Below are 17,334 nucleotides of genomic sequence, written 5' to 3' on the forward strand. Positions count from 1 at the left end.
AAGGAAAAGAGTTCCATAGCTTGGGGGCCAGGTGTGCAAATCTCCGGCCTCCAGATCTGCAGAGCTTGTAAGAGGGGACGGTCAAGAGATGAAGGTGAGCGGATCTCAGATCCCGGGATGGGCGGTAGGGAATGATGAGAGATTTTACAAAAGCGGGACAGGCCCCAGCTAACGACTTAAAGATGATACAGCCGATCTTGAAGGCTACCCTTGAGGTGACAGGGAGCCAGTGGAGTTTGGCAAGGAGGGGCCTGGCAGATTGCCACTTCGGGATCCCTAGGGCCAGTCTCGCCGCTTGATTTTGAACCACTTGCAGTCTGGCCATCGATGTTTTAGGCAGACCGTGGTAGATTGCGTTAGAAAAATCTAAGCGGGAGAGGACGAGGGCCATGATGACCCGCAGGAGGGCATCAGGTGTAAGGAGGTATGCCACTTTCCTGATCCTGCGCAGCTGGTAGATGCAGGACGAGACCACCGTCCCCACTTGCGGCCCAAGGGATAAGCCGGAGTCGATTGTAACCCCCAGACTCTTCACCGAGGTCACAGGAGTGGGGGAGGGACCAAGTTCCGCCGGCCAAAATTGTGGTCCCCAGAAGGTGGCGCTCCTGCCAGGAAGGAGGAGCTCCGTCTTACCGGGGTTCAATTTTAGCTGGTTGTGGCCCATCCAATGGAGAATGTGGGACATGACTGCCTGAAAGTTGGGAATAGCAGAGGGGGAGTTAAGAGAAAAGATGAGTTGTAGGTCGTCCGCATAATTAAACACGGTAACGTCCCACTGCCTCAATGAAAAAAGAAGGGGGCGAAGATAAAGATTGAAAAGAAGAGGGGATAGAGAAGAACCCTGGGGGACCCCGCAGGGCGAATGCTCCCTGGGAGCCCTGAAAGTGCCCAAACTAAGGGTCTGAGTCCTGCCGGTCAAAAAGGATTTGACCCAGGCCAACGCCAGGCCTTGGATGCCAGCCTGCTCGACACGGTGGAGAAGGATGTTATGATCCACCGTGTCGAAAGCGGCTGACATATCTAATAGTACCAAGGCCTGGGGGGTACCCTTGTCGACACCGTCTCTCAAGGCCTCCAGCACGGCCAAGATCACTGTCTCCGTAGAGTGGCCGGGTCTGAAGCCGGCTTGGTTAGCCTCGAGAAAGTTGGAACTCTCGATAAACTGTGAGAGACAGGTGGTGACGTGGGCTTCCAGGATTTTAGAAAACAAAGGTAAGAGAGAGATAGGACGGTAATTTGCCGGGACGGCGGGGTCAGCCCCTGGCTTCTTCAGAAGGGGCACCAACACAGCCTCCTTGAAGGCGCCAGGCACCGTACCGGAAGAGAGAGAGGAGTTTAACAGGGGGAGGATGCAGTCGGGTAGAGAGTGGCAGATGTCTCGGAGTATGGAGGGGGGGGCAACAGTCGTCTGGAGAACCAGACTTGATGCGGGTGGCGAGAGTGGCCAGAGAAGTAGAATCTAGAAGGGGAAGATGTGTAAGTGAGAAAGTGTTGTGGGGAGGGGAGACAGATCCAGCGCCAGGAGGAATAACTGGAATGGTGTCCCTAATCAATACAATTTTTTCAATAAAAAAGGTGCTAATGGTATTGCATGCTTCCTGTGTGGGGGCTTGAGTTGGGAGCGTCTTAGGGTCGGAGGTAAATTCATTAAGAACTTTGAAGATTTCTTTTGACTGGCAGGGGGCAGATAAGATTTTCCCTGAAGCGTAAGCTTTTTTTGCTGTGATGATGGCCAGTTTGTACCTATTGCGGGCGGCCACATAGGCATCTCTGCTTAGAGAGCAGTAGTCTCTCCTCCACTTACGCTCAAGTTGCCGAAGTTCCAGGTGAAGGGTCTTAAGATGAGGGGTAAACCATTTGTGGGAGTTGCTGTGCCGGGATTGGGGAAACTTAGTTAGGGGAGCAAAGATGTCACTGGCTGACGTGAGCCAGTCCGCCACCGACCCATAAAGCCCATCGGTACTGATATCATTAGATAGCAGGGGACAGGTTTGGGACAGATGAGCCAGCAGTTTGGGAGAATCGACAGCCTTCCACTTGCGAGCAGTACCGCCTTCCCGCGGGGGGACCCTGATCTGGCCAGCCGCCGTAAATGTGGTGTCGATAAGGGAGTGATCTGACCACACACAAAATGTTATTAGTGGGCGAGAGGACTTGACCCCATGGGTCCAGATGTGATCGAGGATGTGACCACCCTTGTGGGTTGCAGACCTGACTAGTTGTATAAAATTCAGGCTCGAGAGACCCTCGAACAGCTCGGAAGCATGCGGGCCAGCGTCCTCGTGCTGGAACCAGTAATTGAAATCACCAATGATGACTATACGAGGGGAGGAGGTAGCGATGTTGGTCAGCTGATCGATGAAAGATGAGGGGAAAGACGGCATAGAGTGGGGGGGGCGATAGAGTACTATGAGAGTGACAGCACCTACCTCAGTCCCAAGGCTAAGGACCAGGGTGTCCACTTCCGGTAAAGTCATGACTGCGGAGGTGACAATCTTGAGATCCTTGCGTATCACCGCCGCCACCCCTCCCCTGGTGCGACCCCCTGATCGATTGGTATTCAACAAAAAGTAATCTGGGGGCAGCGCAGCCAGGATGTCAGGAAGTGAATCATCAGTGAGCCAAGTCTCCGATAACAGTAAGACGTCAGACGTCAGACGTCAGGACTTTCGGTCATATCCTGGGGGAGGAGGCTTGACACCTCGTCCAAGGATGTGCATTGTTTCAGGCCCCAGACAGCAGCAGGGTCTCGACCTAGTGGTTCAGAAACATGTCTGGAGGTGGCAGCAGCTGAAATCAGCCACTCCGTCTGGATTCTAGTTGTAGGTTAGTTTTCAGGAGGCATCTCTAAGATGCCCTCTGTGTGCATTTTTCATTAAATCCCGCACTGGCATCACTGTGGGTTTAATGTGCTGGGAAGTTTGATACCAAACATCTCAGCTTTCAGTGAAGCCATTATGGTGCTGTGGAGTTCGTAATGACAAACTACCGGCCCCATATACTCTTAATGGCAGCACTGCACTTAAAATGTCTAAGAAAGGACTTGGACACTGTAGGGGTACAGGGCTCATGCACCTGTACCCTCACAACTGGTATAGTGCACCCAGCTAAAGGGATGACTGACCTATGCCAGGGCAGTGAGTTGTAGGCATAGCACACTGGGATGTGTGCCATGTCGACTTCACTTTTTTCTGCACCAAGACATGCAGCATGCAACAGAAGTGTGTGTGTGTGTAAAGGCACAGGGACGCTAAGGATTGCACAATAAGTGCTGCATCCCTTAGAGGTCTTCCCTGGTAACAGTGCCCTGGGTACTTGTGGTACCATTTACCAGGGGCTGACCGGTGGCAATTGGGTTAGTTTGGGGGAAAAGAACACTGTCCCTGGGAACCTGATTGGCAGGGTCCCAGGGCACATCAAGTCAAAATGCATCAGTAGTCTGGCAAAAAAGTAGGGGGTTACTGCAACAGAAACCCACTTTCCTACACAGTGCGCTTGGTTTTTAAGTGGGAGGGTGCCCTTGCATGAGCAGGACACCCCTACAGCCCATGGAGTCTATGCTCCTGGGGTGTGAGACAGCTAGTTTGACATATAGAGGGGCACTGCGTCATTATGCGATGACAATCTCAAAACTGGCTGTAACATACCCGATCACATTTGGTATGAATCCTATTGGAATCATACCCCCAAACACTCAATTCTGTGTGAGACGTATGATTTCATGCACCGTGAAGCTCCTTTGAGGCCCTCGGTGTTCCCGGTACCAGTCTTCCAGACCCAAACATCACGCTAGTGCTGCTCCCGGCCAGAGACATGTTTCTGTCCTCCTGCTGCTGAGCCAAGCTCTGGCAGAGAAAGACAGAATAGGTATCCTGTCACAGGGAGGTGTGACTACCTCCCAGACAGGATTTAGTGTATTGGGGCAGGGTGGTAGCGCTTGCCAGTGCCACATAGTCTGCGTGCAGCCTCCATGCATAGTCCAGTTTAAACCAGTTCAGGGAGCCGTTGGCTCCCGCTTTGGAGCGAACCTGGACAAAGGACTGGAGAGTATCCTTCCCCTTGTCCAGTCCCTTCCTGGTAGTGAAGGAGTCACTTCCCTGCATCAGCAGGCACCGCAACTATACTGACCAACTGTTGATCCCGAGCTCCCACGAACTACGAAAGGCTCAACACAGTTGGCGGTTCTTCACCTGCCTCAAGGCCTGCCCTGTCCTGTCTGCTCACCAGGTTTGAGACCAGTATCCCTCAGAGCTGCAGGTACTGCACCCTATGTGCGCCTCGTTGACTTGCAGTTGCAAAGGCTTGTTGGCTTCCTTCCACCAAGATCTTCGGGCTCCAAATAGCCCCAACCTTAAGCATATCCAGTGGCAAAGATCTTCATCCTCACCACATATTCTTGGATTGTAGGCGTGCATCTTTTGTGAGCAGCTAGAGGTCCTCTTGCTACTCCAGTGCCTCTGGCCTGTAGGTCCTCTTAAGGGTCATCTTCATATTCTTTAGGCTCCCCTGCTTGTGGAGAGTCTCCTGGACCTTGCTGGTCCAGACATTGCACCTTTAACTTCCACACTGGTTTTAGTTACCAAGGCATGTTGGCCCTCCAGGAGGACACCGACCCCTCAACTCTGGACATCCAACGTGGGACAGCTTGTATCTGGTCCTGGCGATCCTCAGCTTCACCTGGTTCGCAGAGATGCAGTTTGAAGGTTATCGTCAGCTTCCCTGCAACACGCGACATCGGTGGGCATTTGTCTTCTGTGCCTCCTGGTCAATCCAGAGTGGCCAAGACTGCCCCTTCTGCTTGCAGGTTCTTGACATCTTGAATCCACCTTTGGGTTCCACCAGACACTTTCACCTCCTCCAGCAGCGGCATTTTTCAGAAGTCCTCCATTGGGTCCGACTGTGGTTTCCGACGCCACTTCACACCTATGCACCAGGCTTCATTGGGGTGGGTATCCAGGTTCCTAAGGTATGCACGGGTAGAGTGGCTCTCCAACCTTCGGTCGTCCACAGAGGTTCTTCAGGGTATGCTGGGAAGGGTCCTTCTTTACAATTCCAACTGCGACTGACCCACTGACTTGTATTGATCACGCGGTTGTGTTTCCACTTAGCACACAACCTCTGTGGGGCTCCTAGTTAGTTCACTCGGGTGGATCTTTGGGTCCCCGACACTTCTATGTCTTCCGGGTACAGTTCTGACTTAAGTCGTGGTTCGCATTCCACTTATTTAGCATATGGGTTGGTCCACCCATTTAATGACCTCTGTGTAGTAAGTGGTACTTACCTGTTTCTATCAAAGTATTGTGTATATCTCCGGGTAGGAGATATCTGTATATGTTAGTGAGTGTCTATAAATACACTGTGTGGTTCATTTTTACTTAATCTATACTTATAAGATCATGTTCTGGTAAAGCAAGCTGCTTTACACTCCTTCTGGACTAAGCCTGAAGGCTGCTCTCCATAGCTACCACTTAGAGAACGTTCTAAGGTTGTCTAAGACCACTAAATTAACCACAAGGGTTGTCTGGATTGGTGCAATGTGCCAACTTATATAAGTGTACACAATATACCCCACAGTCTTCTCACAGTGCTGTTTTCTTTGGGCTCAGCATAGCACAAGATCAAAAAAGGAGGTGAGGTTTTGAACGTCTTCTCTGGTGGAACAATGTGCGTCTTTCAGAGGCGAGCTGAAGTGAAAGCCACAGAACAATTAGTGACAAAAAGGAAGGCATTCGACCCTTCAGCAATTATTTAAATGGATCAAAGAGAAACAATTTTAGGCTCAGAGCGCAGCTCCATTTTTATTTTCAAAATGTATTATTAGTTCACCAGACTTGCAATGTGCCATGCTCCAAGCCACACTTTCAACCCTGAGCCCCTTCCTCCACAAAGCCTCAACCATTATTTTTCATTTTGCATGCTCAGTGGCACAGACCATGGCTTTCACGTTCGATACAGGTAAGATGCCTTTAGCAATACTTTTTCTACTGCTTTCATTACAATTGTGCTGATCAGAACCAGCTATTCTTTTTAACATGCTGTTTGTGTGAATGGATGAGCAGATGGGGAGTGGAGTACAAGCAGGCCCTCACTGCTCATGAAAGCATATTAGACTTTATTAGTTAATTGCATAGGTGCTTTGTTGTAGTGTAAAGTGATCACCTCGTGTGTTCTTGCTAACTAGCCATTGTGTAGCACCTTTTATTATTTACAGGCAAAACCAATGCATTGCCAATGCTGGTTATTTATAGAGGTTGTCTTGCACACTCTGGCCACAATCTACCTCAGAGTGGGAGGAGGACTTGGGGTTCTGATCCCTGAAAAATGTTGGTCTTGCTGCTGTGCACAGGTGCGTAAAGATCCCCTTACATATCGTTATAAATTCATACACATCAAATTTTTTCATTGTCTCTACATTATCCACGAATTATTGGCACATTTGCTGGCACTGCTATGGTCATGTAAGAAGTGTAGAGCAATTAATGTGTACTTTCTGCAGGTCGCATGGAGCTGTCCCAAGATGTACGAATAGTGGTCTGGGGTATTTTGCCTATTCAGCGACATGGTAGCTCTTGTGGGTGTTCCCATAGACTACCTCAAAAGACTGCATTACTGTAGCGATGGCCCCTCCTACTTGCCAAGAGGACAGTGGCCATACACTGGATACAAAAAATGGTACCTAGGCATGATTGCTGGCTACAGGACACAATCTACTTTAGAGATCAAGCCAAAATATAGGTTCAGGAACTATACCCTGCATTCCGTCCTAAAGACTTTTGGGAACCACTTCAAACCTACATGCTACAGCACGCGGACTTTGACGCTCCCTCCATGAACAGGGTAGTGGCCCATGTCTACCAGATGCCACAGTATCATCTAACACATAATGTTCTAAACTATCACTGTTGTGATGCTCTATAATGCCATTTGATGCGTGTCACAGATATACTCTAACTGAATGTACTTTTCATAGTTGTACGCTGTCATTTGACTGCCATTGTAAAATTTACCAGATGTAACACCAAACTGAAATCCAAATTTAAAAAAAAAAAAGTCTCATACGGGCTAAATTACCTGAGAATTTCCAAGATCTGTTCATGAGACTTCCCTTCCTCGTTGAGTGAGACATTAAGTGTGCTCTGAATGCCTTCCTGAACAGAGGTTACCATCTTGTTGCTCAGATTTTCTATCTGCTCATGCAGAAGGCGGTTTTGTTTATCCAAGTTGTCACAGCGAGTCTTGTAGCTGACCACTTCATCCTGAAATCAAAAATGTCTCAATGACCAAATCTGCATGCCTTGATCAGAAACCTTCAATAGGTACAGTGCAGTCACAGTAAAATCCATTCTAATCCACACCCCTCAATGCCCTCAATAGGCCCTTCCCTCTCCAAACACACCTGGCACCGAGATATCTAGCCTCCCACTTGCCTGTGGCCTCCAGTGCCTGATTGTTCGACTGATCTAGAGACAACGCCGCTGCCCAAGTTTCACCACTCACTGCTCTGCCCACCAACAGAAGCCCGCCCACCCAAGGACCTACTTAATGCAGGCCGCTATAGCCACACCAAAGGCAAGCCCATCAATGCCCAGTGCTATGATCCTTGCCCTCTGCCCCCCAAAGATTCACCATTGCAGAGATCTCCACCCTCGACCCTGTAACCAGAATCTCAGTATATTGGTCCTCCTCTTCCTTTCAGCTACTCTGGAGTGAGCCAACATCCACTACTGTTAAAGGAGTGGCCACGAGTATAGGAAAGAATAACATTGCTCATTAGTATGATCAATATAGAAGCTAATGGCTATCTTGGGGGTTCAACACCGCTCCCCTCAGAGGGATGTGGCCGAGAGAACGAGCATGGAGAGTGATGGACTATCCCACATAGAAGTACTACACCACTTTTGGAAGAAAGGATGTCAAGATCCAAAATTCCAACTTATCAGCGAAGATGGATGCTGTACTGATAACATCTGTAGCTCATGGACCCTAACCAGAAATGATTGCACTGAGGAAACAGTCTCACAGGTCAGTATCCTCAAAGAAGAACTCTGCATGAGTTGGAGGCATGCACATTAGGAACTTAAAGACCAAGTTAAGGCCCCCAATGCAGCATTATAAGGCACAGGATGAAAAGTAAGTAAGCTTCCTTACAAAGTGTATTTGAACAAAAAGGGCTGATCAAGCACATGCATGTAAGAAAGTGACGCTTTATATACTGGACCAAAGTAAGGTACAGTGTGTACAGAGACCACAGGCCCCAGAGGTTTGGCAGAGGCTAAAATTAGATATAACCTTACTCGGGCAGTATCAGATGACAGTGTAAAGCGAATTTCTAGTTAAATGCAATTAGTTACTTTGTAGATTTTTTTTGTAACCACAGGAATGGAGTCTAGCTTCAGTCCAGGGACATGCCCTGTAAACAGTTAAGTAAAAGCATTTTGGTTACAGTGGTGATTTTTAAGGGATATTATTGAATTTTAAAAGTTGACACTAGATGAAATTACCAATGTTATCCTGTGGCAGGAAATTCAGTCTGCAGGTAACGTATGTTTACGTTACTTTTGTAATCCAGTGCTGGGCTCCTAGGTTCAGCACTGGGACATCTATCTAAAACAGGCAAGTAATTACGTTTTTATTGTTGGCATGATTTTTAAAGAATATTTGTAAGTTTCAAAAATCAACACAAAAGCAGGCAATTATATCCTTTGGAAGGAAATTCAAGTTACTGGTAAGTACGGTTAAAATTACTTTGCAGGGTCAGTACAGAGCTACAAGATGCAGCACTGAGGTCTCTCCTGATAACAGGTGAGTACATAGGAATTTGTTGTTAGGCTGATTTTAGATGAGTATTTTGAAGTTCCAAAAGAAAAAGAATGTCCAAGTGAAGCCAGTCAAATTTAGACTATGGAAGAAAAGTGAGTTATCAGCTTTTAGGTAAGTAATCGACAGGCAGAGTTAAGGTTCTGGGCATACTCAGGGGTCTGCCAGGGTCAGGTAGGTACAGTTGGTACACCCTCAGCGGCACAGGGGCAGCCGGGTGCAGAGGTAGTTAGGCCCAATGTTATCCAATGAGAGGCAGGGGGCCTTCGGTTGGTGGCTGCTAGCAAGCAGGCCACGCTGCTGTGGGAGCTGGGCTCCTGATCACTTGCTCAGGGCAAATGGGAAGTAGGTTAGGCCAAACGTTGCACTGCCAGAGGCTGTCGGGCGGCTGGGTGCAGGGTGCTTTTGAGCCGTTGGGCGCTCAATGTTATTCAATGGAGATCTTGGAAAGGGAACAAAGGTTGCAGGTCCGGGGACGGAGGATCTTTAGGAGCGACCAACACTTCGAGGGGTAAGTTGAGATCTTGGAGGATAGGTAGCCACAGGGGGCTTTGGGGCGCCGGGGTGTCTTGACATCGGGAAATCTTTTTTTTTTTTTAAATATATGTTTATTGGTAATTTGACAGCATGAAAATCAAAACAAAATAGCATTACACAGACATTAGTACGGGCATAGACATCCTCTATATGCAGTATTTCTACATCAGCACATCTCAGTGATACCTTGCCATGAAGGTTAGAGTTATAGCAGCTGACAATACCGGCACTCCAATGTTGCCCTCTGTGGAGCTTCGTCACTTCTTGTGTCCACTCAGTCAACACTCAGGCTATGAGGGAATGAAAGGGAGGCGGCGGTTAAAAGCAAAATAGGGGAAAATGATGGGGCGGGGGAGGGGGGGTTCAGCTACGTGTCAAGTCCTCTGTCAGTAGGAGCAGTCACCGTCTGGGAATCAGTGTCAGTACTGTCAGGTGTCTCTGGTGTGCGACTCTTCGTTCTGTATAAGGATCAAAAGTTTTTTGGGTCTGTTGCGTGGGGATAGCAGCTCACTGTAATTTTCTGTTTGTGTACAACAAAACAGCATCTCTCTAGACCATTGTGCTAATGTGTGAGTCGGGCCGCGTAGCCAACAGACGGCAACACATCTTTTAGCAAGGAGGAAAGCCATATCCATCAAACGCCTGTGTGCCTTAGGAAGTGGTTTGGAGTAGCCCTACATGGCTAAAAGCGATCAGGGGTTAACGCCATATCTGTTGCAAGGTTTACTTCGTGGAAGACCTCTTCCCAGAAGTGGGCGATCCCAGGACAGGTCCATGCAACGTGGAGGAAATCAGCAACCTGTGTACCGCACCGTTCGCATTATGGGTTCTCGCGTAGACCATATCGTTGTAGTCGTTCTGGTACTATTTATAAATTTGGGGTGGACTAATCCAGGACATCCGTTAAGGGATATTCTTTTGGTGCTCAGGCAGCAATACCGCCATGTATCATCCGACAGTTCTATCTGCAGGTCTTGCTGCCATGCTAGACGCGGTTTAGTATATTCACTGTCCCTAGTGGCCAATACCGTGTGATAGAGGATAGACACCAGTTTGGCTGGTGACTGTGCCTTGATAAGTCAGTGCCACGACCTCCGGGGGCACCATGTCTTCTCCGAGGAGTTCCCCGAGAGCATGCCCTCACTCTGTGAAACTGGTATTGTGCAAGAGTCTGGGGAGACTCCACCCGTTCTGTAATATCCCCCCCCCCCCCATGTACGGGCAACGCTGTCCACATAGAGGTCCCCCATAGTATATACATTTAGTGTCCGCAAATTCAGAATGGCTCCCCCGTCTCTGCATGGAGCCAGCCAGTAGCACCAGTCGAGACGATGGGGAATATAATAAATTACCAGCGAGAGCGTCAAGCATATAGTGCCACGCGTGAGTGACCGAGTTTAGAGAGTCTATATACCAGGGTGTCTGCCGCGGGCGAAAATAGGAGAGCTGTCAGTGGTTTGGGGTCAGCTACAATGGATTAGATTCTTATGTGTGGTATATCAGGAGGGCAATGTATCCAATGATATGCATGGGAGCACTGTGCTGCCCTATAGCATAGGTCGAGATCGGGAGCGCCCAGCCCACCCATCTTGTACGTGAGCGTCAGTATTTTTCAAGCCACTCGTGATGGTTTGCCCGCCAATGCCAGGCGGACCATAAGCGACTCCAGGCGCTGAAAGAAAATTTTGGACAAGACCATAGGAAGGTTTGTGAAAAGGAAGAGAAAACGGGGTAGTACAATCATTTTCAAGGATACCCTACCCATTAGTAACAGTGGGAGGCGGATCCAACTGTCAATATCATCTTCTAATTTGGTAATGGCAACCCCATAATTCTTCCTAAGAATGACCTCCGAGTCAGTATGTAGCCGGATGGCCAAATAGCGTGCCGCATCTGTAGTCCATTGTAGTAGATATTCTGGTTCAAAGCGTACCATATAAGGTGTAATGGGGAACATAGTGGACTTGCTCCGGTTAACTTGGATACCCGAGCGGGAGCCAAACAGGACCACCTCCAGCAGAACCAGTGAGAGATTGGTCTCAGGGTCTCTGACACAGGAGAGGGTTATCAGCGTACGTAGACACAATGAGTCGGGGGTTCGGGAACCGTATGCCCCTCCGTCTGATATTCCAGCAGGGCACAGGCTAATGGTTCAGCGGTTAAGGCGTAAAGGATTGGGGATAGGGTAATCCCTGCCTCGTGCCCCAGCAAATTCGTATGGGGTGGGTGACCAGGAATCCAATCCGGATGCGGGCCATGGGCTCGTAATACAATATTGCCATTAATTGGAGTAGTACAGTCCCAACCCCCATTCGGCTCAAGACTGGTTTCATGCAAGGCCATTCGACAGTCGAAGGCCTTTTCCATGTCCAAAAAGACCGCGATTGCAGGGACTTCCGGGCGTGTATGTGGCATAGCAGCGAATACCATTCTCAAGTTATAGGTCAAAATCCGGCTAGGTAAAAGCCGGCCTGTTCCGGAGCCACCAGGGTGGTGACCAGAGGGCTAAGACGATTGGCCAGCAACTTCGCAAAGATCTTAATATCAATGTTCATGAGAGATAGAGGCCTGTACGACGAACAGTCATTCTGGGGTTTCCACGGTTTAAGTATGGCAACCAGGAACGCCTCCCGCATAGTCTGGGGCATCGTTCCAGAGGTACATATGTCCTCAAATAATGTAATCAGGTGCGGGAGTAAGAGATCCTGGAACGCCTTATAAAAGGCGACAGTAAGGTCATCACTACCAGGTGCACTCCCTACCCTCATCTCAGAGAGCGCCAGAATTATCTCTCCGCACTCAATCGGTTGCATTAGGAACTCGCGGTACAGGTTGGACAACCATGGTAGTTCAATACGGGACAGGTAGTCAAGAATACGTTCCTCTGGGCCAGATCCCCGAGATGGAATAGAGATCCGCATAATTTTCTCTGAACCAGTCCGCCACCTGGGTCTCTGTGGGCGGGAAGTGCCCCTGTGTCGGTTCAATACCTGGTATAGAAGTTCTGTCCCTGCGTTTAAGGAGTTGCGCAAGAACCCTCCCCGGTCTCTTCCCCTCGCCATATGACCTGGCAGTGGCATATTTCCCGAGGTGTTTTAGTTCGGCATCCGCTTCCTCGTGATATTCACGAAGTGTCCGCGCCAGCTCATTGTTAAAGGCGGTAGTCTGTTCTGTTTCACGGGTGGATTCTAGTTCTTTTAATTCATGCTCCAGTGTCGCCAGCCTGCCGCGTATTGACTTAAGGACTCCTGTGTGCTTAGAGATAGCAATCCCCCAGATGTATGCCCTAAAGGCTTGTGTTGTAATAAAAAAGAGAGAGAACTAGAGAGGCTAGTCCGTTTCCCCAGTTAATATGTTTCCAATCAATGAGAACTAGCTCTGGTTTAAATTGTATGTCTGTGGGTGGAGGAAAACAATTAGGTTTTATGAAGGCCCTCACCCACAAACCTAGTTGGTGGCATGCTTCATCATCGGGCCCCACCCGAGGTACCGAGTGTACCTCAGGTGTGTTTCGACGCCAGATTACTGCCGAGCGGGTTTCTTTGGTTCGTGCTCTGAGTGAGGTTTAAAATACTGACCTGGGTGTCCCAAAGACTGTTTTAATGGTGGGTCCCAGTCAGCCAATATAAACAAAGGCTATCGGACGTGCACGGTAGGCTTATGGCCTCAGACGTCCTGTGCGGTCAACTAGTATTAGCCAGGCCTTTTCTTCCACTGGCTTTTTTGAGCGGATATCCACCGATGTTCAGTGATTTCAGGTGAAGGTGAAGCTTGACTCTTCAGCCACGAGGACCAGGAGCTGGATTCAAGTTGTGCCACGAAGGAGGTCGAGTGCTGCGGTGTTGGTATCCGGATCGACTCAACAAGCCTTGGTAATAGCAACCCACGCAGAAAGCAAAGCTTGGCTTCAGTGCAGACCAGAAAGGTCTAAGGGACTCACCACTTAGTGGAGAGTTGGGGCACATCCGGAGCCACCAGGAAAGCCCAAGAAACAGAAAAGCTACCTACGTGAGGACCCACCAGTCGACAGACCAGCGATCGTGAAGGAGCCTCGAGCGGAAATGCTAGAAGCGGGTCCACGGAACACTGGTGGAGTGTAGGCCCACAATCTCTGGTTCAGATGGTGTTCGGGCTTGGACTACAAGTAGCCCAATGTACAACTTCGGGAAAGCTCGGGAAGTCGATGCACTTGCAAAAGTGCACGGTGTCCATGAGTTCCGGTCCCACGTCACTTGTGAAGGCTGCGGGTCTCAGCTTTGCTGGGATATCGTGTCGGCCTCTGAGAAGTCTGGAAGTCCAGGTCCTGAGTCGCAAATCAGTCTGGATCCCGCAGGAGCCTTGGAAATGCAGACCGGCAACATGCTTCTTTGGTGCCTGTTTGAACAGGGGAGTCACTCCTTGACCCCAAGGGAGATTCTTCCGTCTTCTATTCATGTAGAATGTGGAAGTTCCAGGATCGAATATGCTACTTACCAGTATGCATCTGTTCTTGGCATGTAGCGCTGCTGACATTCATATCTGTGCATAGATCGCCGCCTAGTGTTGGGTCCGGATGATCGCACATTGTTGCCCTGGAAGAGTCTTCGAAGTATCACGAGATAGGTGGCTCCTCCCCTGGACTACAGTGCGCATGGGCATCGACTCCATCCTCAGATTGTTTTTAGCCATTGTGGCCAAGATGGAGTGAAACTAAGTGAATGATGACCATGCCAGAAGTATGTGTGAATGCTGCAGCCGCTACAGGCGGCGGGGAGGAGGGCCGGCGATATGAATGTTAGCAGCCCTACATGCCAAGAACAGATGCATACTGGTAAGTAGCATATTTGGTTCGAGGCATGCGGGCTGCTGAATTTATATCTGTGCATAGAATACATAGCAGTCCCTCCATTAACGGCGGCCGCCTGTGCCAGCTGCAGCAGTTTGGAAAAGAGTTTTTAGAAGAGCCTGCCCTACAGCTGCCTGCTGTTTGGAGTGCACATCAACACAGTAATGTTTTGTAAATGTGTGTGTGGTAGACCATGTGGCTGCTCTACATATGTCTTCCAAAGGAATATTTCCAAGGAAAGCCATGGAGGCCCCCAACTTTCGAGTGGAGTGGGCCCGTGGTGGAATGGTGAGAGTGCGCTTGGCTTTCTGATAGCAGATCTGAATACATTTAACAATCCACCTGGCTATACCAGCCTTGGAAATGGGGTTGCCCTTGTGTTGTGGCGCAAAGGCAACAAATAGTTGTTTAGTCTTCCTAAAATCTTTGGTCCTATCAATGTAATACATTAGGGCCCTTTTGACGTCAAGTGTGTGGAGCATTCTCTCCGCAAGGGACTCTGGATTTTGGAAGAACACAGGTAGTTCTATAGTCTGGTTGATATGGAACTGAGACACTACCTTAGGAAGGAATTTAGGGTTAGTGCGAAGCACCACCCTGTTAGAATGAATTTGAATAAATGGCTCTTGGATGGTTAGTGCCTGGAGTTCACTAACTCGTCGTAGCGACGTAATCGCTATAAGGAAAGCCACTTTCCATGTCAAGAATTGAATCTCGGGGGAATGCAGTGGTTCAAAAGGGGGACCCATCAGCCTGGTGAGGACCACATTGAGGTTCCACTCCGGAGCTGGTGGCGTCCGCGGAGGAATGACTCGTTTGAGTCCTTCCAGAACGGCTTTAATGGCAGGCACCCTGAAAAGTGAAAGGTGCTGTCTGTTTTGGAGATAAGCAGCCATTGCGGATAAATGTATACGAATGGAAGCATAGGCCAGATTACATTTGTACAGATGTAAGAGATAACAAATGATGTTTTGAATGGATGCATCCAGCGGGTTAATGTGGTCTGCACAATAAATGACAAACCGCTTCCACTTCGCCGCATAGCATGCTCTGGTGGTGGGCTTCCTTGCCTCCCGGATGATGTCCATACAGTCCGGAGGTAAGTTGAGGTAGCCAAACTCTAAGACTTCAGGAGCCAGATCGCCAGGTTGAGCTGTTGCAGATCTGGATGCTGAATGTCGCCATGGCTCTGCGTCAAAATGCAAATGCTACTTACCAGTATGCATCTGTTCTTGGCATGTAGGGCTGCTGATATTCATATCTGTGTATAGATCGCCGCCTAGTGTTGGGTCCGGATGATTGCACATTGTTGTCCTGGAAGAGTCTTCGAAGTATCACGAGATAGGTGGCTCCTCCCCTGGACTACAGTGCGCATGGGCATTGACTCCATCCCCAGATTGTTTTTAGCCATTGTGGCCAAGATGGAGTGAAACTCAGTGAAAGATGACCATGCCATGAAATGTTATGTGAACACTGCAGCTGCTACAGGCGCCGGGGAGGAGGGCGGGCGATATGAATATCAGCAGCCCTACATGCCAAGAACAGATGCATACTGGTAAGTAGCATTTGCAGTTCGAGGCATGTGGGCTGCTGAATTCATATCTGTGCATAGAATACATAGCAGTCCCTCCCTTAGAGGCGGCCGCCCGTGCCAGTTGCAGCAGTTTGGAAAAGTGTTTTGAGAACAGCCTGCCCTACAGCTGCCTGCTGTTTGGAGTGCACGTCTACACAGTAATGTTTAGTAAATGTATGTGTGGTAGACCATGTGGCTGCTCTACATATGTCCTCTAAGGGAATGTTTCCAAGGAAAGCCATAGAGGCCCCCAACTTTCTGGTGGAGTGGGCTCTTGGTGGAATGCTAAGAGTGCGCTTTGCCTTTGCATAGCAGATTTGAATACATTTCACGATCCACCTAGCAATACCAGCCTTGGAAATAGGGTTACCTTTGTGATGTGGCGCAAAGGCAACAAAAAGCTGTTTAGTTTTCCTAAAATCCTTGGTCCTATCAATGTAATACATTAGAGCCCGTTTAACGTCAAGGGTGTGGAGCATCCGCTCCGCCAGTGACTCTGGATTCTGAAATAAAACCGGCAACTCAATGGTTTGGTTGATGTGGAACTGAGACACAACCTTGGGTAAAAATTTAGGGTTTGTGCGGAGCACCACCCTATTAGCATGAACTTGGAAGAAAGGCTCTTGGATTGTGAGGGCTTGCAGTTCACTAACCCTCCGTAGCGATGTAATTGCTACAAGGAAAGCCACTTTCCATGTCAAGAATTGAACCTCGCAGGAATGTAGAGGCTCAAAGGGAGGACCCATCAGTCTTGTAAGAACCACATTGAGGTTCCATTCAGGAGCTGGTGGAGTCCGTGGCGGAATGACTCTTGAGGCCTTCCAGAAATGCTTTGATGGCCGGCACCTTGAAAAGGGAAAGGTGCTGTCTATTTTGGAGGTATGCGGCCATCGCAGACAGGTGAATGCGAATGGAAGTATATGCCAGATTACACTTGTATAGATGGAACAGGTAACAGATGATGTTCTGGATAGAAGCATCTAGTGGATCAATGTTGTGGTTTGTGCAATAGATGACAAACCGCTTCCATTTCGCTGCATAACAGGCTCTAGTAGTGGGCTTCCTAGCCTCCCGAATGATGTCCATGCAATTGGGAGGAAGGTTGAGCCAGCCAAACTCTAGGACTTCAGGAGCCAGATCGCCAGGTTGAGCTGTTGCGGATCTGGGTGCTGAATGTCGCCATGGCTCTGGGTCAGAAGGCTGGGTGTGAGACGAAGCCTTTGATGCGTTACCACGGAGAGTTCCAGAAACGTGGTGTACCATGGTTGGCGAGCCCACGTTGGAGCAACTAGGATGAGAGTCATCGAGTGCTGCCTGAGCTTGCGCGCCACCAGCGGTATCAGGGGTGCTGGGGGAAAAGCGTACGCAAATCTGCCTGACCAGTTCATCCACATCGCATTGCCCTGTGATTGCGGGTGTGGGAACCTGGCGGCGAAGCTTTGGCATTTTGCGTTCTCCCTTGTGGCGAACAGGTCGATCTCTGGATGACCCCACCTTTGGAAGTACGGTTGGAGTACTGATGGATGTATCTCCCACTCGTGCATTTGATGGCTGTGCCTGCTGAGCAGGTCCGCCATCTGAT

At 49.2% G+C, this 17,334-nt stretch overlaps 1 protein-coding gene across 2 annotated transcripts in view; it reads right to left on the reverse strand.

The window, feature by feature from the left end:
- Positions 1 to 17,334, reverse strand: part of TPR (translocated promoter region, nuclear basket protein) — a 684,526-nt gene that overhangs the window by 418,321 nt on the left and 248,871 nt on the right. For both annotated transcript variants that reach the window (XM_086956072.1, XM_086956065.1), the window contains exon 26: positions 7,072 to 7,256. In XM_086956072.1, coding sequence (XP_086812198.1) covers positions 7,072 to 7,256 — 185 coding nt within the window. The remainder of the gene's footprint in view (positions 1 to 7,071; positions 7,257 to 17,334) is intronic.

This window comes from Lissotriton vulgaris, chromosome 1_1, assembly GCF_964263255.1.
Source record: "Lissotriton vulgaris chromosome 1_1, aLisVul1.2, whole genome shotgun sequence".
NCBI lineage: Eukaryota > Metazoa > Chordata > Amphibia > Caudata > Salamandridae > Lissotriton > Lissotriton vulgaris.